Source organism: Geotrypetes seraphini, chromosome 19 (genome assembly GCF_902459505.1).
Source record: "Geotrypetes seraphini chromosome 19, aGeoSer1.1, whole genome shotgun sequence".
Lineage (NCBI taxonomy): Eukaryota > Metazoa > Chordata > Amphibia > Gymnophiona > Dermophiidae > Geotrypetes > Geotrypetes seraphini.
The window spans coordinates 3,111,397-3,134,845 of record NC_047102.1 but is presented as its reverse complement, the minus strand read 5'-3'; the positions used below and the strand labels follow the sequence as shown (position 1 = coordinate 3,134,845).

General features: G+C 40.7%; 1 protein-coding gene across 4 annotated transcripts in view; it reads left to right on the top strand.

Annotated features, from left to right (window-relative positions):
- Nucleotides 1-23,449, top strand: part of LUZP2 (leucine zipper protein 2) — a 153,420-nt gene that overhangs the window by 53,384 nt on the left and 76,587 nt on the right. For all 4 annotated transcript variants that reach the window (XM_033928688.1, XM_033928685.1, XM_033928687.1 and 1 more), the window contains 3 exons: nucleotides 20,712-20,829; nucleotides 20,947-21,017; nucleotides 23,104-23,185. In XM_033928688.1, coding sequence (XP_033784579.1) covers nucleotides 20,712-20,829; nucleotides 20,947-21,017; nucleotides 23,104-23,185 — 271 coding nt within the window. The remainder of the gene's footprint in view (nucleotides 1-20,711; nucleotides 20,830-20,946; nucleotides 21,018-23,103; nucleotides 23,186-23,449) is intronic.

Here is a 23,449-nt window from a genome sequence, read left to right as displayed (position 1 = left end):
TGTCACATGCTCTGCTGGCATGTCTGTGTGTCCAGCCTATTAAAAATGCAGGCTCCTCCTACATGCAAATAGCTTGTTTTGGACATTTTACCCTCTCCTTTACAAAGCCAAGCTAGCGTATTTAGTGCCATCCACTGTGGTAACAGCTCCAACGCTCATAGAATTCCTATGAGCGTCGGAGCTGTTACCGCCGAGGCCAGCACTAAAACCGCTACCGCGGCTTTGTAAAAAAAGCAAAAAAAATTGGACATCAAACTGGTTAAACCATCTTGCTGGGCCACTTTTGGAAAAAAAAGATGTCTTTTGGGTTCGGAAGTGGCCATGTCTTCTTCCCAATATTTGAATGTCTGGCAGGAAATGTCCAAAGTCGTACTTAGACGTAATATTGAAAATGGCCCTCTGTACGTTTAAAGATGACTAGTTGCTCTGTATTCTCTTTTTTGTGGCATTTTGGTCCCAGGATTTCCCAGATGATGGTTTTTGATGGCCTGTGCCTGGCAGTAGTTGGCACCTGGCACTGACTTCCGCTGTGTTTTCTCTCTCTTTGTATGTTCTTGGCTTTGTACTTCCTCGGTTGTCATTGTGTCTGTATGCTGATTGTTACGAATTGATTTTTACGTTAGTTAACTTATACGTTAATTGCTTTATAATAGTTTTGTTAAATGCTGTTTGCAATTAGACAAAGCGTGCTACATCAAATTTTAATTCACACACAAACAATTCTGCTTAGACGACAGGTCTTAAAAATTTTCAAATCAAGATTTCCATTGTAACAATTACCATGTGAAAATAATGAAATAGAAATTCCTGGGTTTAGAGAGCCATGGATAAATCTACGGCAGTTTTGCAGTGGAAAAAGATGTATTCATATAACTGGCTATACCACCCTACCCAACAGAAGAGAGTTCAGTTTTCCACTTTCGTTGAACTGATTGAGATTATTTTATTTATTTATTTTAGCATTTATATACCACTTAAGGGCAAATTCTATAAGAAGCACCCAAAAGTTAGGTGACGAATTAGGCCCCGTTCAGCGCGATTCAAGTACAATTGGCTGCTGTTTAATGAATCACGCTGAGCGGCCCCTATTTTGGAGACGCCCAATAAAGAGGCCAGCTCTAGGCACAACCAAAAGTTAGGCGGCCATGCGAGCGCTTAAGCACGCTTAAGAGCAGTGATTCTGTAACAAGGCGCCTAACACAAAGCCACGCCCACGCCTAACATGCATTGCGCCTAGTTTTTTGAAGGCCGCCTAAATTTTTTGAGACGCCTTGTTACAGAATCGCTCTTTCTTGATAGGCGCCTAAATTTCAATGATTGCTGATTAAAAAGCTTAATTGAGCTTCTTATTCAATTTGGATAGGCGCTTATCTAGTTGGGCGCCTCCAAAATAGGTGCTGGTTACAGAATTTGGGCTTTCATTTCTAATTGGTTTACATTCAGGTACTTAAGCATTTTTCCCTATCTGTCCCAGTGGGCTCACACTCTACTTAATGTACCTGGGGCAATGGGGGGGATTAAGGGATCCCTTTACTAAGGCGCGCTAACCGATTTAGCACGCGCTAAAGATTAAGGCACCCATTATATTCTAAATCGGTTAGCACGCCTTAGTTAAAGGACAAGTGACTTGCCCAGGGTCACAAGGAGCAGCATGGGATTTGAACCCACAACCTCAGGGTGCTGAGGCTGTAGCTCTAACCGCTGTGTCACACACTCCCATGATTATATTTTGAACGATTGCGTTAATCCTGCAGCAAGTTTTGCCAAATAGAACTATTGCGTTTTGCTCTTTCAGAATTGCTGGTGGTCTATTTTATTTTCCTTTGCGTATTTAACGTGGTCCAGTTTCTTTGGAAGCTTTGTTTATCTTCATCCTTCGATAATATGAGCAATATAGATAGATACGATATGCCACCAAAGTCGAAGTTTTATCCTGTTACGAGTTAGCATCTTTTCCCTCCGCCTCCTGAAATAAACTAGGTTCTGATCAAATATATGATTGATTTGCCTCCTTTGGAAGATTTAACATACTAATATATCATCACAGAGGGAGTTTGGTTTGTGATATATGAATGCAATTTATCAGCCAGGCAGCCCATCTCTCGTGATGCATCAGCAGATCGTCTTTGAAACATTGTTAAAGAATTGTCACTTGGCAAAGCCTCTGTTACAATTTCTAATGTCTATTTAATAGTGGGTGGTGAAGCAAGGCATCAATACACAGGCAAATGGACAATGGCAAAGGGGGAACAACAATACCTAAAACATGCCGTGGAGGTAACTTTTGTAACTTTGAACATTTAATATAACTTTGCATGCCTTAGTGTAGGACATGCATGCATTCACTTCATTAATTTTGACAATTTGTAGGAAATGCAAAATTGATTTAACACATGTTCACCTAGGAATTAATATGTGTACAATTGATTGCATACAATAAAACACTGTCATGAACATTTTGGGGGGAAAGCTATTGACATAAATGAACAAACAACATTGCAGTGGTACATAGGCAATGAGGGAGTGTGTGGCACAGGGGTTAGAGCTACAACCTTAACACCCTGAGGCTGTGGGTTCAAATCCCTCGCTGCTCTTTGTGATCTTGGGCAAGTCACTTAATCCCCTCATTGCCCCAGGTACACTAGATAGAATTCGAGCCCACTGGGATAGATAGGGAAACATGATAAAGTACCTGAATGTAAAACCACTTAGGATATAAGTGGTATATAAATAAACAAGAAAAAGCCCAAAGAGCCATATATTGTTGACTTTTTCACATCGCTAATGTACCCTGCTAATTCACCTGCAAGTTTTTCTCCTTAGTCAGAAACAGGGCCGAGTCCGTGTTCTATGATGTGATGAAATATTCATATAAAAAACCATTGATAGAAATCCAAATGAGCTGCAGAAAATTTTTTCTAATTGTTCATTAAACAAACAGGAACAAGCCTCAGACTACGGAGTAATTTTCCCATCCTGGAATTTCTTCCAAGAGAAAAGAAAACTTCTTTTCTCTTACTCCTGATTACATCACCGGCTTGAACCCATCCTCCCTACCATAACTAAAACCATTAATTTATTACTTATTATTGATTAATTTTATTGTTTATTCCTTAAGTTAATATATCTCATTACCTAATCTTCATCAATTCACCCATTGAATTAAATGAATCTAATATAGAAGTCTAAAAATTCTTTATAATTCAATAATCTTTCATGGTTGGGGATTTTTTCATTAAAGAACTACATTTCATTTCAACACTCGAAACTGACAGAAACAACTCTGCTGTATTTTTAAAGTGCACTGGTGCTTCAAAGTGCTTTATAGAAAGTGCTTATGTGCTATAAGTACTTCAATGCTTCTCAAAACTTAAAGTACTTAGCTTTTTGCTCTTTCTGAAACCAGGGCCGTTGCTTATACTTTCAATCTTCCGACGAGGCCTGCGTTTCACGGGATAAAATTACATGTCCGCTGCATCAGGCCTCATCGGAAGATTGAAAGTATAAGTTTTATTACGGGGCTTATTTACTAAAATGCATTAGCTTGATGTGTTCAGCATCTAAAGTGGAAGAGGCCACAGGTAGGGGTAAATTCAAGAAAGGACCCCCCCCCCCCCAAATAGGTGCCCTTAATGATAAACCTACAACGATAACTACGTGTGAAATTGCTGTCACAGAACAGAGCATAGCTCGACACGCATGCATCTAGCTTTTGGCGCTGGTGGAAAGGGTCAAAGGCTGAAGCTGGAAGCCGTGCGTGCCAGTGATACGGTTCTAGAACTGGCACACATATCTGCACAACATGCGCCTGACCTGCCCGCGTGCTCGTGCTCTCCCCCCTTTGTACTGGTCCGCTTTGGCATTCAGGTGCAAAGTTTCTCAAATAGCGCCTAAGTGCTCTTATGTGCCTGACTACAAATTAGCGCCACTTAAGGTCTGCTATTGGCACTTAAGGTCTGCAATTGGCACTTAAGGTCTGCTATTGGCACTTAAGGCCGATTGGCATCTAGTTTTAATAGTTATGTTAAGTTCACAACTGGTTCTACGTCCTATAACTTGCACGCCCAGTTTGTGAGCTAGTTGGAAATTTGGGCATGCAGTTTTGTAGAATCCTGGGGTTTTGTAGATCCTCAGTATGACATCAGAACACCTAAAAGGAGGTGACCACATACAGAACGGCAACTTAACAGTTGGCATGGCGTTGCCTGTACCATGGTATCTGCATCATTAAGAGATCTAATTATCTGCACTGTATTTTCTGCCGGCCACTCTGCTCAGGCCCTAATCACCCATGCTTAAATGCTGGTTGCCGAGTCTCCACCATGCCAACCATAGAGGCTGCTAAACTAGGGTTACTAGACATCCGGATTTCCCCAGACATGTTCTTCTTTTGAGGAAATGTCTGGGGTCCGAATGGCTTTCCAAAACCCGGCACTTTGTCCTCCTGCCTGATGAGAGCAGGCAGCGGGGGAGGGGAGGGAAAGCTAGGGTAGGATTGGGAGCGGAACGGAAAATCTGGAAAATCTGGTAACCCTACGCTAAACGTGAAGGAGATGATATGGGGTCATAACCAAGATTCTAAGTATTGCTGACAGCATTCAGCTTACCAGTCAAGAGGTCTTCCACTTCCCCCCCAAAAAAAACGGCACAACACCCTCACTTGCAGTACATGACAAGTGGCCTACAATACCAGAATTGCTGACCATCACCTGTCTTTTGCCATTCGTGCGACACAGAGTACAGAAATTTGCCCAGTGTCAGCCGTAGCTCCCTCATGCTGGATTTGATGAATTGTCTTTCACGATTTTGTTTGCCCTTTGAGGGACGCAGACCGTTGAGGTCTGTCTGGCTTCGGCCTCAGTTCCTACACTCTTACCTAAGACCACACCTCAACCGCCATGGCTTATTTCCTTCCTCTTTCTATTTAGGCCTTCCCTGTATCTATCCCATGCATTTTTTAAATTGAATCACAGTTTTTTTTACTTTACCGCCTCTCCTGAAGGGCTATTTGAGGGTCCACCACCTTCTCTGTGAAAAAGTATTTACTGACATTACTCTTAACTCTACCTCCCAGCCAGTGTTACCAGATGTCCAGAATAGATTTCTCCGGACATGTCTGGGTCCGGACGGCTTTTCAAAACCCGGCACTTTGTCGGGGTTTTGAAAAGCTTCCCATCAAAATCGCGGGGGGAAGGGGTATCCCTGCACTCAACGCGGTGATGTCATGCGCCTTCACGTGATGTCATTGTGTCATGTCTGTGCATGCACGGATGCTGTCTGGAGGCAGGGCTGGGGGCATAATGGGGTGCGACACAGGCAGAACGGTGAAGAACTGGGCGGTCCTGGGGAGTGTGGACATGGGTCCAGATTATCCTTTGGGAAAATCTGGTAACCCTATTCCCACCAGTATCCATTAATACCGCTTAGTTCTACCTTCCCTAGCTCTCTGGAAGAGGTTTTTCTGTTTAAAAATAACTTTTAAGCACGTAAATGTCTGCATCGTACCACCTCTCTCTCTCCTTTCCTCTAGTGCAGGGGTGTCCACAATCCAATCGGGTTTTCAGGATATCCCCAATGAAAATGAAAGCAGTGCATGCAAATAGATCTCATGCATATTCATTGGGGAAATCCTGAAAACCCGACTGGATTGCGGCCTTCGAGGAGGGATTTTCACTTCGCTATGATTCGCACCAATAAGAAATCCTGCAGAATTCAGCTGTTCGCCTCCCCCTCCATAAAATTATGTCAGCTCAAAAGATTCCTCGACAAAACCTTCGCCTTCCAGGCTGCTAAGCTGAACCCTTGGCTAGCCCAAATGATTCTCGAGGCCTCGACCTACCTCGACTTTAGAAAACTTCTCAAAACATACAGGACCCTTAACCCTCACTCCCCTGCAATAATCCAACTCCCGTCCTCCCCCTCCCCCTCCCCTCCTGTGTTTCTCTTTCCCTCCTTCTTTCCGGCCAATCCAACTTGTCGCTGCCGGTAACTCTGATACATTTCTGCTAAAATGTTCCAACATTTCCTTCCTCGTTGCTTGTAACTCTGACAAAATGTTGTAAATCCATGTGCAGATCGGATCCTAATTAATTGATGTGAACCGCCTAGAACTCATTGGGTATGGCAGTATACAAGAACATAATAATAATAATAATAATAGTGTATACACATTCAAGTCCTCCAGTCCCTTCTCAAACGCTTTAAGGCACAAATCCTGTACCGTTTTTTGTCACTTCCCTCTGAATCGCCTTGAAGTCTTTTCATTGAAGAGAAGCCAATGACTTGTACAGGGGCATCAATACCTCTTTTCTTTTGCTTCTTGCCCCTCTCTCCCTATGTAAACTAGCATTCTTCAGGCAGCAGCCATCGCCTTGTCACACTGTTTCGCCACCTTGAGCTCCCCCCGTCACCATCGCCCCGAGACTGCTCTCCCGACGCCTGCGGTGTCAGTCTCTCGTCCCCAAACACAGACTGCTCTTCTGCACCCCGAGTGCATCACTTTGTGCTTTTTCACATTAAAATGTACCGCGCGGCACTTTATTTGGTGTTTTTCGACTGTGTTGGTAATTTCCCTCTGCCCTGACACTCTTCGCATTGCTGTAACCTGAGGGAACAATCTGTTTTCATTGGTTAGCTACACGATAAATGTAATAAAACAAAGGTGATTTCAGATGGATTAGGAAGGGACCTTTGCGCTACCCTGTACTGCCATAGGGAGCTTTCGAAGGTGTTTTTTTTATTAAATAATCCACTAGAGCTAAATCTTGGGCAAAGAACCTTTTGTCAGATTCATCTAAATCTATTTTTACCCCAATAAAGAAGTGAGAACTCAAAGTCAGAAGAGCTTTAAGTGGGTTCTGAAAGCTCTGCATGCCCAGTAGGTGGGGAGCATTTAGGGTAAAGTGTACGGTTCTGCGGCTGGGATTTCATATTGTTATTCAGTGTCACCTTTATTGATTAGTTTTGTTAAGGTGAAATGACATGTTTGTCCTCTTCCAGAGTTTGAAGGATTTTAATAGTCTGGGAAAGCTCACGGGGGAGAGATTTGAGTTATAAAGTAAGTAGAAAGCAGGCCATAGCCAAAGTAGAAGCATAAAACAATCTTTTCCAAGTACCGTAGTTCAGAATGTATACGAGCAATCACTTGACTACACTGTGAGAAAAATCCATCAACGCAATAAGATTTTTTTGTTTGTTTGTTTTTATTCAAATCTATTTTATTAAGCAACATTGAATACAACAGCAATAACCATGGTATGCATTTTCATCAAACACCCGCGGAGGACTGGACTCTTATGTCCTCCCCGGACCCACCATACCCCCACCCCCCGACAAAGAAACCCCTACCCCCCACCCACCCCTCCCCATCCCCCCACAGATACAGAAAAACTCGTAAGCAGGGAAAAGCAGTGACACCTAGAAGCACAGTTTCAGAGGTGGAGTCTATTCAAGACCCGGCTACGACTCTCAGGAGTCAAAATGTTCAAATATGGAGTCCAAATATGAACAAAGTCTCTGCTCCGGCGTCGAGAAGAACGAGCCAAACGGGCCTCCCAACCCATAAGTTCATGGAGGCGATTCCTCCAATACCAGAATGAAGGTGGTTCAGTGGACAGCCAGCAACACAAGATACATTTCTTCCCCAAAATAAAACATTTACTAAGAAATAATTTTTCAGAAGAATTGTACATATACAAGAATGAAAAATGGGCAAACAGCATCGACTGCACGGATACTGGCACAGGGGTCCGCAACGCAATAAGATTTTTAATCTGATTTTTTTTTTTTTTTTTCTTTTCCTGTATTACTTTGGATTGAACAGAATGGGGTGGGGTTATGTGTCCGGGGTTTTCCTTTGTAAATATGGCAACAGCACTTAACCGACCATCTTACCTGCATAATTAGGACAACATAAAGGTCAGTCCTACCTTTAGGTGGCAACCCATGACCAGTTTAGTACGGAACATCGCAAAAATCAAAAACTGAAAAGCTCATATTTTAAGGAGCAGAGGAAGGGCACCATTTTATGCTTCACTTTTGGGTTTACCTGGGGTAGTGCACAACGGCTGCTTTTACCGCAAAACTCTTGTGTGCAGGCACATTCCTCCTCCTGGTCTCACAGAGTGCATACCATTTGCATACCATTTGCATACCATTTGCATACCATTTGCATACCATTAGCACAGAGCATTGGGGAGCTATGTTTTGCATCCACAGCACCGGACAGATGCCTAACGCATGGATTACCCATGCAACAGCAAAGTTCGCTCACACATAATTTAGGCATTTTTAAATTATATTTATAAATCAGTGCTTTACTTGCAAAAATGGTTCATAAAATTACTCTTATCATTTCGTTTTGGGCTAGTTTGCCTAAAATTGCAACAAGAAGTCATTTGCAAGCAAACCTTTAATTCCAGAGCATTGAGCAAATGAATTAATTAATAAAAATTGACCTTTTCATTTCTTTGGGTGATTTGTGGTTAAGCTGATCTCTCACTCGTGTTGCCTAATGCTGGTATTGGTAGACGTGACAGTTTCATTAATTACTGTTTTTAAAGGTAATGTGGTCAATTGATTAAGGAATTAGGCATGAGGATCTAGAGGCATTTGCGTAATCGCGAAGGGTGTAGCAGTTCTATCTCACTATAACTCCTATTGACTGATTCCTTCCATCCTTTCTCTCTAGCGAAGACATTAGCAAATGAGTCTGTAAGCGATGCCTTCATTTGTGCTCTCTCGTTATCACCGAGGTCTACTGTCACTTCATTTCCTGCTTCAGACATTGGGTAATTGACATGAGATATATGGCCAATGGACGAGACAATGTCTGGCTTAGCACAATGTGGCTTATGATTTCATATAACATTCACAGTCCTTGAGGGTCTGAATTTTGCTAACGTCTAGTGCATGCTGGGAGGCTAGAAGTGGTGTATGATGAAAAGTGAATCTACAGAAGAAGGGCAGGGCTACTAACCAGCAGTAAAGGTGGCACGATAATGTGGTATGGTTTGAATGCTGTTGATATGCGGGAGCTTTAATGCCAGATGTGCAACATGAATAATATGTAGAACATGGTTATATTATCACGATATCAATCCTTCACTCTGCAGTGTCTACTACTGCTACTATTAATTAGCTCTGTAGCACTACCAGACGCACGCAGCACTGCACAGAGTCACAAAGAAGAAGAAAACAGTCCCTGCTCCAAAGAGCTTACAATCTAAACAGCCAAGACAGACAAACAGGCTGTCATGGATACAGTTAAGGGGAGCGGTTAATCAGCTGACTGGTTTGATGGGCAGAGGAGTACGGTAAGGATTGAAGGCAGTGTTGGTTTCCTTTGGAATGCCATGCCAACGAATCTTCGTTCTGAAAATTCCCTACGCAAATTCAAAACACTCCTTAAGACATTTCTCTTTAAAGATGCTTATCAAAATTCCAATTAAGTTCATCAACAAAAACGCTTCCAGGAAGCGATACCTCAATTTTTCCTCTCGTTTTACCCTCCCTTTCTCTCCTCGCCTTATTTTTTTTTATTTATACAATGTAATTTAAAATCTTGCCCTACCCTCTTCTCCCTTATGTCTCATACCCTTTGTAATTAAGTCTTTGTATCCACCTGCAATAAACTCCACTGAACTGTCTCCTGGTAGAGTTGACGTTAGGTGGTGTGGCTGAAAGTCCAGTATACCAAACGTGTTATGACCAGAAGGAAGGAAACTAGCTCCAGCCCACCAGAGAGCATTCTTGGAACTTATTCCGGTGTGAATAAGGGTCCTGGGGTTGGTTCCCAAAGGTCTACAGACCCAGCTGGAGAATGCTGAAGGGGAACTTAGAAGCCCTTGATTGTGTTTGGGAGGGTATCGTGGAGGCCTGCAGTTGTGTTTGGTGGAAAAGCATAGTTACAGGAAAGGGGCTCTGTGACCATACTTATAATAATAATAATAATAACTTTATTTTTCTATAGTGCCAAAATCTTGCGACTTCGAGGCGGTTTACAATGAAAGAGAGCTGTACAATCAGCCTATTACAAGGTGAGATCAGATAGGAAGTCACTGAGTAATCAGTGTTTACAGGTTACAAATAGGTTACAGTATAATCTTAAGCATTTTACATCAAAGGGGCTGGATGGTCAGCGAATTACAGAATACAGGTGGTGAGGAAGACATTGAATAGTCAAGAGAGGAACAGAATACATTTGTGAAGAAGTGTAGTATCAACATAAAGAGAAAGATTTTAGTATGAGGGGGGCATTGCCTGGCTGGGAAATAAATCTATTGAATAGAGTGGTCTTGATTTCTTTCCGAAAGGCGCCATAAGTCTGCCTGGCTTTGTCGGTGAGATTGCCTAGCCAGGTTTGCTGTCTGGCAGCTTGAAACTTAATAGTTCTATCCAGAAAGGTTCTGTATTTGCAACCTATGAGCTTCGGGTAGGCAAAGAGGTTGCGATTTCTGGTTGACCTTGTGGGGGTGTAAAGTTCTAAGTGAGGTAATAGGTAAATTGGGGCCATTCCCCCACACCAGTTTATAGCAAAAACAGAAAAACTTGAATAAAGTCCGTGCCTCAATTGGCAACCAGTGCAGCAGTTTATAGTAGGGGCTAATGTGGCCACTTTCCTGTAGTCCGAATATTAGTCGGACGGACGTGTTTTGCACTATAGGATCAGTGACTGAACCAGTAGTCTAAAAGATGGAGGGTCGAAATATTTTTTGATGGTTTTTAATTATGTCTGGGGAGTAGGGTTTGATAGTTACAATGGCCAAGGCTCATAATTGTCTTTTGAAGGATACATTAGCAGTGCCAGTGGCCTATATTAGCTACATCTCCTGAAGGACAATTAATTTCCCTGTCTACTTTTATATATTTGATGTGCTATTTAAAAACTGTTGGCTGCTGTGGGTTGAACATTGTCACAAATGTGTTTAAGAATTCAGAAAAAAGTATGAGATACCATTTACTGAAGAATAGTTAAATTAGCGTTCATTTGAAACTTGCAACCGATAGTCCTAGCCAGCCTTTAGTACTGACCATTTGAGCATCTTTTATAAGCATCAATAATACAATCAAATTAATTTATTTGTGTGCACATCTTAGGATGTAATGCCATTTATAAAATCATAAATGTCTTTATCCCTTAGCTCTCTGCCTTCTTGAATCAATCTATCTATCTAAACTAGGGTGCATAAGGAGAGATATAGCCTAGTAGGAAAAAGGAGGTATTGATGCCCCTGTATAAGACTCTGGTGAGACATCATTTAGAATATTGTGCATCTTCAAAAAGATATAAAAAGGATGGAGTCGTTCCAGAGGAAGGCTACTAAAATGGTGAATGGTCTTCATCATAAGGCGTATGAGGACAGGTCTCAAGATGTATACTTTGGAGGAAAGACAGGAGAAGAGAGATATGATGGTCATTTAAATACCTACATAATATAAATGTGCATGAGTCGAGTCTCTTTCATTTGAAAGGAAGCTCTGGAATGAGAGAGCATAGGATGAAGTTAAGAGGTGATAGCTCAGGAGTAATTTAAGGATGGTAGATGTGTGGAACAGTCCCCGGTAGAGGGGGTGGAGAAAAAGACTGTCTGAGTTTAAGACAAGTTTTAAAGAAATTCACCGAAGATGGTGTACAGCAAGCCAAATTTGCTCATCTTTAGCTTCTCTGCCTGTCTTTCAGATCACTGTTTTCTAATCCTTTTCCTGTGTAATATCAGAAATAATCATCCTATGGAAACTTTAAATGTCTTTTCCTTTAATAAAAGATAATACTGTAAAAAAATTACTTTAAAAATTGGACAGATTAAAACCATATATATAAACGTAGAAGCAGCAAGCAAAGACATAAAAAAAGCAAATACAGAAGTCATTACAAATAATGTCAAACGCATGGGAACCATAAGAACTTCAGACTTCTCAATAGGATTGTGAAAGAGACAAGAGCCATTACAACAGATGCTAAGATAAAATATTGCAGGCACAGACATATTCAACTTGTGTCTTCAAGACTCTTTCTTCTGCCCTAAGTATCTTGTCATGTGTGTCATCACATTGAATCCCCTGAGCCCCTTTGAGCTCTTCAGGTCTGTCATAGAACAGATGGTATCTTGAGTAGACTTTGTAACTCAATATGAGGTGACTTTTATGAGTGACAATGGCTGTACTGTCAGACCCGTAGTCTTATTGTTAATTACGAGCTGCTTTCCAGCTTGTCTTGAGTTAGCAATTATGGAATTCATCAACAGGTGCTAACCATATTAGCACATGCCAATGATTTAGCGCGCACTAAACGCTACATACACCTATAAGAATATAATGGGTGTCTTCAGCAACATTCTAGAGCTCAGATTGTGATGTCATAATGCCTCGTTCCACCAATGCCTAAGCTCCGTCCTCATCTGCACAAGCCTCAAACGCTTTAAAATCATAAGTTTTTCGAGGCTTGTGTGGTTAAGGCAAAATTTACAGGAACGGGACAGGGAAGGTGATCAAACTAACGGGGATGGGATGTGGAAATTGAGTTCCTACAGGGACAAATTTGTCCCTGTGCCATTCTCTAGTCTGAACATTCAAATAACGGTGTTTTCTATCATTTGGCAATTACTACAGAATGCCGGAGCACATCCCATGGTATGCCATAAAAACGGCCCCTATAACTTATAGCGTCAAATAAGAAATAACATTTTTTGAGGTGATATCATTGATAACAAGTAACGACTATTGATCCTTATAATGGCAATTCCCAGTATTAGCTACAAGTTCAAGCTGACCATGGTGATTTTAAACAAAAGTCCTTGCTCCTCATAGAAACATAGAAACATAGAAACATAGAAATAGACAGCAGATAAGGGCCACATCCCATCTAGTCTGCCCACCTTAATGACCCTCCCCTACCTTTCTCTGTGAAGAGAACCCATATGACGATCCCATTTTGTCTTAAAATCGGGCACGCTGCTGGCCTCAATCACCTGAAGTGGAAGACCATTCCAGCGATCCACCACTCTCTCGGTGAAAAAGTACTTTCTGGTGTCACCGTGCAGCTTCCCTCCCCTGAGTTTCCATGGATGCCCTCTTGTAGCCGTGGGACCTTTGAAAAAAAAGATATCTTCTTCCACCTCGATACGGCCCGTGAGATATTTGAACGTCTCGATCATGTCTCCCCTCTCTCTGCGTTCCTCGAGAGAGTATAGCCGCAACTTATCCAGCCGTTCCTCGTACGGGAGGTCCTTGAGTCCTGAGACCATCCGGGTGGCCATTCGCTGGACCGACTCCAGTCTCAGCACATCTTTGCGGTAATGAGGCCTCCAGAATTGTACACAGTATTCCAGATGGGGTCTCACCATGGATCTATACAATGGCATAATGACTTCAGGCTTATGATTGACGAAACCCCTACGTATACACCCTATGATTTGTCTAGCCTTAGATGAAGCCTGTTCCACTTGATTGGCAGTCTTCATATCTTCACTGATGATCACCCCTAAGTCCCGTTCTGCTACAGTCCTTGCTAGGATCTCGCCATAGGTTTACAGGATTATCCCAATGCCTGGCTGTACTTCAGGGAGCCACACTTTAAATAGTTTTGCAATAAATGTGTTGCCTTGGAAACCTGTTACTAGTTGATTCAAATAAGTAGACATTAGGAAGCTTACTCTTCATTATCTTGTTCACATATTTGAAGAGGAATGTTTAATACATGATCATTATAAGATCTGAAGGATGAACTCCCTCTCCAGATTTTCATTTCTCTGTATGAATTCTGAAATTCTAGTTATTAAAAAAAAAAAAAGGGAAGACGCAGCAGTGATAAATCTTTTCTGATATCTTAATATCAGACCAGTTCATTCATCAGCACTTACACGCGATTCAAGACATGAGCAGGACGGATGCTAAATTAGCCCAAAATTGGAGACGGTTTTATTGCCTTCCTTTTCTCATTAAATGGCATTTGTGTACAGGAGGCAGCCTGAAGACTTTATTTTCAATGAAATATTGCTTCGCTTCTCTTGATTCTCGAAGCTTAATGTCAAAGTGACAGAGCAGTAAAATCTCGGTGATACAGAAAGCTCTGTGTAGTGAGCAGAAATGGGAGTGAGGACATCGAAGTGTTATAGAAAGGACAGGATCCTTTCGGATGAAAAGAACTACTCCCTACTCCCAATTTATCTTTTTGTTTCAGTAGCTGACAACGAGCGCGGACGCTGAGTTGTCTTGAGCTGAGTTGTCCTGCGCTCAGTTGCTGGCGCTGAGTTGTCTTGCGCTGAGTTGTCTTGCGCTCAGTTGCTGGCGCTGAGTTGTCTTGCGCTCAGTTGCTGGCGCTGAGTTGTCTTGCGCTCAGTTGTCCCGCTCATGCACATTTCGGGAAAATAATTTGCGCTCCATTGTCTTGCGCTCAAATGTCTTACGCTCGGTTGTCTTTGCGCTCACTTGTCTTAACGCTCAATTGTCTTCCGCTCATTTGTCTCACGCTAAGTTGTCTTGCATTGAGTTGTCTGCGCGATTTTGTCCACGTGCGATTGTCTTGCGCGCAATTGTCTATGAACCATTTAAAAAACATAATAAAGAACGGCATAAACCGGCACTTGGATGTTTTAATAATAATAACTTCACTAATAACTATTTTTTTATATACCGCCACACCATATTAGTTCTGGGCAGTTTACATCAAGAGGATTGTTACAAAACATTGATCATTACATGTCATATAGTATACCGTAGTAGTAATATTCGAATTACAAATCATTTCAATCAGTTTACATTTCACACTTGCTGTCCAGTGACAAATTTATCAAATAAATGTGTTTTCAATAACCTTCTACAAGAATAGTACGACTGGGTTTGTGGTAACGGATTATTCCACCATATATTCATTTTTCCTGCTTGATAGATTAATGTTTTTTTTCCAAAAATCTCTTATAGCGGAAGACCTTTGGTGCTGGGAAGGCAAACCAGTAGGTTTTTTTTTTCCCCCGAGTGTTCTTGTTGGACTTGAACATTTCAAAATGGGAAATAAGGTAGATAGATGCTAAACCAAATAGGATTTTAAAACAGATACAACAGAACTTAAACAACACTCTGGCTTCAAACGGTAGCCAATGGAGTTGTTTATAAAATGGGCTGATTTGATCAAACTTTTTCAGCCCAAAAATCAGACAGACTGCTGTGTTTTGGATTAATCTTAGTCCATTAATAATTTTTTTTTTAGATGACCCTACATAAATGATGTTACAGTAGTACAGAATTGATAATGTTGAAGACTGCACCAGTAGTCTAAAAGAGAATAGATCAAAATATTTTTTGATTGTGCAAAGTTCCCCGGGGGGCACGATTACATGATGTATGTGAAAGGCATAAGGGCATCCAGTGCATCCAGTTTCTCATTTGGTTAAATGTTAACTCTCACCTCCACCAATATTTCCTAGGTTGAAAGAAAATACTTTATTTATCATGGCTCACATACATCCCACTGAGTAGCCATTGCAGTGGCAGTTACGAAAATTATGTGCTTTGGGTTTATACACTGATTTTCTATTCCATTTAAAGATTAAGCTGTAGTCATGGCATTTGAAATACCTGCTACATAAGTTAAGAATTGCATGTCTGAAAGCGAATCTTTGCTTTCAGGCTGTGCAAATCAATTTCTCTTTGTTGTTGAACTGTAGGTGTTAGTCGCTGGGAAGCTAATTCAGAGCTCATTTGAAGACTAACAGCCCAGTCTGCATAGTTCATCAAAACAGCAAACGGTGAAATGACCTACAGAGCTAAAAGTTCTTTTTTAGGGCAAGATCTGATCTTCTTCTTTGCCATTTAAGGATCATAAGTTAGAAGAAATTATAAATAGAGTTGGATCCACACTTTGGCAATAGAAGCAGAAGTTCCATGTTTAAATCAACTGTGAGAAATAAGCTGAACCGTGACATTGGATGGCATTTACATTTTCTTAGGGCTTTAGACAAAATTAAACAGTTGCGATCTGGACGTTGTAAGTGGCCTCCACAAACTGGACTATTGCTTTTCGCCTTTGTTAGCATCAGTTCAGTTTTCTGCTTGAACCAAAACGGAGCAAAAACTGAATCACGCCTAAAGCCATCTCCTCCAACATTCCCCAGGACTTTTGTTCGGTGATCAATTCCGATTCTGTGTTAGAAGCATCACAATCAATACCGGCATCCAATCGTAACAACTCATTCGTATTTCAAGGCTGCTTTTGGAATATCAGACCTCAAAAGGGTTCCCAAACTCCTTACAACTGCTTTTATGTAAGTATTCTGAAGAAAGCTGGATTCTTTGTAGGTGAAACTGAGTATTATTTTATCATATCATTGTACTGCAAATGTTACACAAAGATGGACAAAAGCCTCTTCATGCAATGTCAAAAATTAGGTACTATTATGTTAGCTCAATATATCTGAGAAAAATCTTCTACAGACATAAAATTTAATTGCAAGATGTCTCAGTATAACTTGACACAGTAAGTGCACTACTGGAGAGAAGGGAGAGCCACCTACCTGACTGGAGCACTTGGAAGTGCTTCCCAGGGCCACTGCAGTAACATAAGAATGGCCTGACTGGGTCAGACCAATGCTCCATCAAGCCCAGTAGCCCATTCTCACGGTGGCCAATCCAGGTCCCTAGTACCTGGTCAAAACCCAAGGAGTAGCAATTGAAAGCAAACCAGTAGGTTTTTTTTTTTTCAAGTGTTCTTGTTGGACTTGAATATTTCAAAGTGCTAAACCAAATAGTATTTTAAAAAGGTTTGCTATCAATCCAGAGCAAATAGTGGCTTCCCCCCATGTCTTTCTCAATAACAGACTATGGACTTTTCCTCCAGGAAATTGTCCAAACCTTTCTTAAAACCAGCTACGCTATCCGCTCTTACCACAACCTCTGGCAATGTGTTCCAGAGCTTAACTATTCTTCGAGTAAAATTTATTTTCGTCCAATTGGTTTTAAAAGTTTTTCCTCTAACTTCATTGAGTGTCCCCTAGTCTTTGTAATTTTTGACGGAGTGAAAAATCGATCCACTTGGACCCGTTCTACTCCACTCAGGATTTTGTAGACTTCAATCATATCTCCTCCTCAGTCGTCTCTTTTCCAAGCTGAAGAGCCCTAACCTTTTTAGTCTTTCCTCATACGAGAGGTGTTCCATCCCCTTTATCATCTTGGTCGCTCTTCTTTGAACCTTTCCTAGTCTCATTGGGGCATCAGGGAGCCCTTTAAGAATGTCTCCATGGCCAAAAGGCACAACTGTCCCTTATGAAGCCCCCTTTGGAACCAAATGAATTGTTTCCAGTAAGGGGCATCTCGGTGAAAGTGTGAGTATTTAATTTGGAACAATAGCTTTGGTGGTTAACTCTCAATTTTGATGTGGGGAAGAGAAAGATGAAGAATAATGGCTTTTGCTCCTCTGAGTCTGATATTAGAATTGGTCTTATGGACTGTTATGTATTTTATGTATTAACTTGATTAATTTGGAAGAAACTACAATGTGACGGGGAGGTCAAGATGTGAATGACTCTCCGGAGGAAGGCATTTCCCTCAGCTCTTATTCACGCTCATTGCCACAGTTACCATTTTACTAGTCCAACAGTGCATCAATATCTCCAATATCCGGAAGAGGGGAAGAAGGAGCTGGATATAATAAATTATCTTATTTAGACTGCAAGTTTGAGGAGGAAGTGTTGATGATGAGATAGCCTCTGTTTCTGTGTCTTTAACCGAGGGGGGGGGATGGGGTTAAACCTTCCTTGGTCATATGGGTTAATATGTATTCACCTTCGTAATCCTGAAGCCTGTTGTTTTTTTCGGCCAACTCTACTAGGGATATTGTAATTCTAACTTCATTTCCTAAGCAAGTCACAAATTTAGAGACTTGTGGCTGGGACAGAAAGGGAAAATGCTTGAAGTACCTGTATGGAAACCGCTTTGAGTGTGGTTGTAAAACTACAAAAAGGCGGTATTCAAGTCCCAATCCTTTTCCCTAAATAGTAGTAGTAGTTTATTCTGATTTGTCTTCCAAGACTCAGCCCGAGGAAGGAGTTTTTACAGCTCAAGTTATAGCTTTTTTTTTTTTCTCTTTTGGATCCCTAGGAAGAGCTTTATAAATTACTCAGGGAAATAATATATATTTTGTGACCTTGCCCAATTAAAAACATGGTGATTAAATTTGCAGATGACACAAAATTATTTAAAGTTGCTAAACCCATATGGACTGTGAAAAATTGCAGAAAGGAAATTGAAAGACCAGGCAGCATCCACATGACAGATGAAATTTAATGTGACAAATGCAAAGTGGTGCACATTGGGAAGAGTCCATAGTTTGTTCTTGAGAAAGACTTGGGGGAAGCCACTGCTTGCCCTGGATCGGTAGCATGGAATGTTGCAACTCCGGGGGATTCCAGAATCTTGATACTCTTTGGGGTTCTAGAATATTTTGTTACTCTTTGGGGTTCTGGAATGTTGCTACTCCTTGGGTTTTGGTCAGGTACTAGGGACCTGGATTGGCCACCGTGAGAATGGGCTAAGCGCCTTTCCTCCTTGCCAGCATCTTGAGGCACACTTGGAATGCTCTGGGGCACACAGTTTGCGGTACACTGCATTAATCCAAATGACCATTCTTAAATGTAACAGACTACATTAGTACAAAGTGGTATGAAATCTATAGTAGAATTGAATAATCACGACAGAAATGTAGCTAAATGCATATCAATGAATATGTTGAAAATATTGATGCATTTGCATAAGACTGAGCTAATGGAAGCTATTGTTTTGTGTACACTAATTACTTCTCTTGTCCCTTTGTCACAGTCTATGATTTAGAAATTTTCATTAAATCATTTTCTATTACACAATCTTTTACAGCCTTTTAATGCGTTACATCTCAAAGCAAGCCACTGTTGTTTTTCTTGTACTTCTTTTTTTTTTCTATTGTGGCTGGGAATTTTCTCACATTCATCCTCTATTTTATAAATCCTGTGAGAATGAAAACACACAAATCCCCCATTGCATGAGTGATGATTACAGCTTTAAAATATTGTGCTAGGTGTCATTCTCGCCTGCTTTAGGCCCCCATTGAATATCAAATCATCACCCTGAACATTTCCCCCCCCCTCTTTAAATCTATTTAATTGCATGCCAATGAATTGGCAATAAACGATGCTGTTTGGTTTCACTAGGACTCACAATTCACAAATGTAAATTATGCACAAACAGTTTTGTGCCAATCCCAGAGACTGTCAAAGTAACAAGTGTGTCCTGTAGGGTTTATTGATGGTTGGAAAAGGATTCTTGGGTTTTTTTCAGGTTGGGCAGACTGGATGGACCATTCGGGTCTTTATCTGCCGTCATCTACTATGTTACTATGATTCTGAAAGAAATAGAATCTTAAGGTCAATTTGTAACAATTAAACCTTTTAGAATGCAGTTTATAGAACATTTAAATTTCTGCGCAATGAATGCGTTCATAATTGAGCTTGTTGTTTAAGTTCCTATTCAAAAGGGAATATGTCAAAAATTCTACCTGAATGAATTAGGACATAGCAAAATCATGTTATAATTTGATAAGCTTGCCAATTCATCTTTAATTTGTCCCAGTATTTCATTAATAATCTTCATTGCTTCTCTTTGAAGTCTAACACATCCCTGAGTCTATGTTAAAACATGACTTAAGAATGTAACAATGGTCCGTCAAGCCAACAGTGGCCAACCCAGGTCCCAAGTACCAGGCAGAAACCCAAAGAGTAGCAACATTCCGGAGCTGAGATTGTGATGTCATAATGCCTCATTCCACCAATGCTTAAGAGCCATCCTCATAAATGATGTCATAATGGTTCAATTGTCCTGTACTTGGCTCACTTAAGAACATAAGACCTGCCATACTAGGAAAGACCAAAGGTCCATCAAGCCCAGCATCCTGTTACCAACAATAGGCAACACACTTAGTTAAAAAATGTAAGGCCAAATTATGGGTTTAGCACTTCAAGCGAACAGAGAAAACCTCGCCTTATAGTAGCAAGAGTACCGAAGAAAAGACAAGAGAGACGTCCTTCGATCCAAGCTGTTAAAAGAATAACGATTTTTACTAGGTTGGAAGGACCTTGCCTTTTCTTCTGTACTGGGTTTAGCACTTCAACCTGTTTTTTTCATTTCCAGCATGGTGGGCGGGAATTTGTCTCATGCGTAAGTATGAAGAAGTAGCTGCTGTTAGGTGATGTTCAGTTCATCATTTTAAGAGGGTTTGGGCTCTTTTAGAAGACTATTGTAGAATGCCGTACATGCAAATTGATTTCTCTTTTGATTTCTACTCCCAGTTGGCTTACTTTTACGATTTTGTGGGAGGGAAGAACTCAAATGTTTTGAGTTATTGTACTTTATAAAATTCAGTAAAGACATTTAAAAAAAAAGCCTAATGCAACTTCGTAAAAGGGGGGGGGGGAGGCTACTGAAAGGACCCAGTCATGTTTCTTAATTTCTTCTCCCCCCCCCCCCCCTTTTCTATCTCTTCCTATCTTTATTAAGTTCCTTTTGACCCTCTATTTTTAATTTGTAAATTGTTCAGGAAATTTATTGACATGATTTGTGCTATATCAGTCATTTCTCTTGGACAGCTCTGGTAACATTTCTCCCCCCCCCCCAATATTAGCAAATATTTTTGCCGAAGAGGATCTCTGATATATTTCACAGCACTCACACCTGCCTTTTCTTTGTGTTAGACAGGGCTATGACGAGTTGGAAAAACAGCTGAAGGAAGTTTTCACGGAAAGAAGCAACATTCTCCGGCAACTCTCCAAGACATCGAAAGAGCTTCAGGGGATTAAAGTGAACCTTCAGGTCAGAAGTCCTGTCATGAACAGCTGCTACCTTCTTATTTGGGGGTTTACGTTACCCTCTCATTTTGGGGTCTTTCTACTAAGCTGTACTAATAAAATAAATTATCTTCTTTGCTAGTCTTTGAAAAACGATGAAGCATCTGCCAAAACTGATGTTCAGAAGCTTCTGGAGATGGGTAAGAAACAAAAGTAAGTCTTGTCCTTCTCCACCATGGTCACTTCACTGATTGGGCTGGGGAGGGCATCAATGGGAATGCCACTAACTTGGAACAGGAGGATGTTACTGGCCAGACTTTATGGAAGATATCCTGCAAACAGGATGGTTGGATAGGCTGGAGTGAGCTTGGACAGCAACTTCAGCAGTTGGAACCTAGGACAATACCAGGTGGACTTTAAAGTCTATGACCCAGAAATATCAAAGAAGAGACAAGTTAATTCAATCATGTTTTTGTAATAGGTATAACTAATGGGCAGACTGGATGGACCGTTTAGGTCTTTATCTGCCATCATTTACTATGGTACTACAGAGGAGAAAAATTTGAAATTATTCAGTCTTCATTTAAAACCATTAGAAGCATCTAAACAACTGAATAATTGTTACTTGTGACTCCCATGTATTGTAAATTACGCACTTCACTTCAGTGGCGACACATCCTAACTTAACTGCATTGGCTTCTCTATGACCAATATAGCTGAGTGAAAATGAAAGACCGGATCGTTACAATGCATAATTCAGGACTTCAGACCGTTTAACCAAAGGCTGAAAAATAGAAAATAGGGTAAACCAGGATTAACGCAATTTAAATAACTCTAAGTCAGGTGTTAGCGGATCTGTATGAACTAGGTCAGAGGACATCCTTTACATGATGAAGGGACTCAACGCTTTCCGGGCATGCATGCTGTGAGAATGCATTAGTCTTCTGGGCACAGATTTAGCTGCGGTGCCCATTATCCATGGCTACAGCATCTAATGAGAAACAAGAGAGCATTTCACTACCACTAGAAAATACATTAGTCAGCTAGGACTCTCACTTCTAAATGTCTGCAAATTGCAAATATATTGACCTTTATTTCTGTGCGAGTCATTGGACTAACAAAGCAGCCACATTACTTTATTGCAAATTGGGAAATGTCATTAATTTGGGTGATTTTGCTTTGTTGCCTCCTCTTCAGTAGATCAAATATAACCCAGCTTATTTCACCCTTTGGGCCTGGTCTTTGCCTTTTATGAAGTGGGACTTGAAATAGAAAATTTCATCTTCTCTCCGAGTGAAAAAGTACCAGAAATACAGTAACTTTGTGTTTCTGGATTTTATTGCTGCCCTTACTTTGGGAAATACTGCTAAAATAGGTCAACATTCACTAGGATGTTGTTTGGGTCGTCTCTCCTCTTACATCTAGAAAACCAATATTGCTTAATTTCAGTATAAAACTTTATTGATTTATGAATTATTTTCACCTACAAACCACATATCCATAATTATATGGTATCTCTGGGTGGGCTTGAACTACCAACCTTACGTTTAACGGCTCAATCATGCTGACCCTTGAATTCTTAGTAGGGAAATCGTAAGGGTGTATGACTTGCCAAACTAGAGGTCTATCCAGCCCTATAGAACAGCAAACAGCAAACTGCTTGGAGGAACTATGTTAGAAACAGGTCAAGATGTTTTTGCCTAATGCTGGTTTTACGATGAATTGTACTGTGAAGATCTACAAGCCCATGACTTTTTAAGATGTAATTATCCATTTGTAATTTTAAGATGTTTGTACAAGTCTTATTTGTTCCATTTTGTGTATGTTACCTCTGTAAGCCCACCTAGGAATAGACAGTTGACAAATTTTTTAAATAAATAAATAAATGTCTACAGTTGTAGATCTTCTGGCCTACTCTCCCAGTTTCTACCATCACATACAGTATATTCTTGCCTTGGGTGAATTTCTTCAAAAGACATTAAAGAAATTAGTATATTGATATCCTTAACTCAGGTTTAATTCTGTTTTGCACCTACATGGGGAGGGGAGGGGAGGGGAGGGGAGGGGGGGAGTTATCAATGCAAGCTACCATTAAGATGGTTATTTTACCACAAGTCATGCTATGGTTTTGTAAAAAGGGGAGTAAGTTCCATGAGATTTATTCGCCCCATTGATTTTATGAACAGTAGGTATAGAATTTAGAACAAATGCTTTTCTGAGCAAGAATGAACAAACCAACTCATCACTGAGGCAACAAAAATGAAAGGTTTATCTTTTTTTTTTTTTTTAAATAAAATAGGGAAGAAATGAAATCTCTACAAGAGGACTTTAAAAAGCAACTTAATGAGGCAACGACAAAAGCAGAAAAACAGCAAGCTACAGTAAGTGACTTCAGCTGCATTTTTAAAAAATTTTCTTAATGCTTCTGATTTAGTGGTGGGGTCTGGGAGTCATATTTGGCCTAGAGAAAAAATGGGCTCTTTTTTCAATTTATGGGGATTTGAATCTCCAGCATCTGAAGAAGAGACACGTGGTTTCAAAGTTTAGTTACTTTATTTTTTACACTGCCCCCTCCCCCTTTTACAAAACCATAGCGTGGTTTTTAATTCCAGCCACGGTGATAATAGCTCCCACGCTCATAGAAT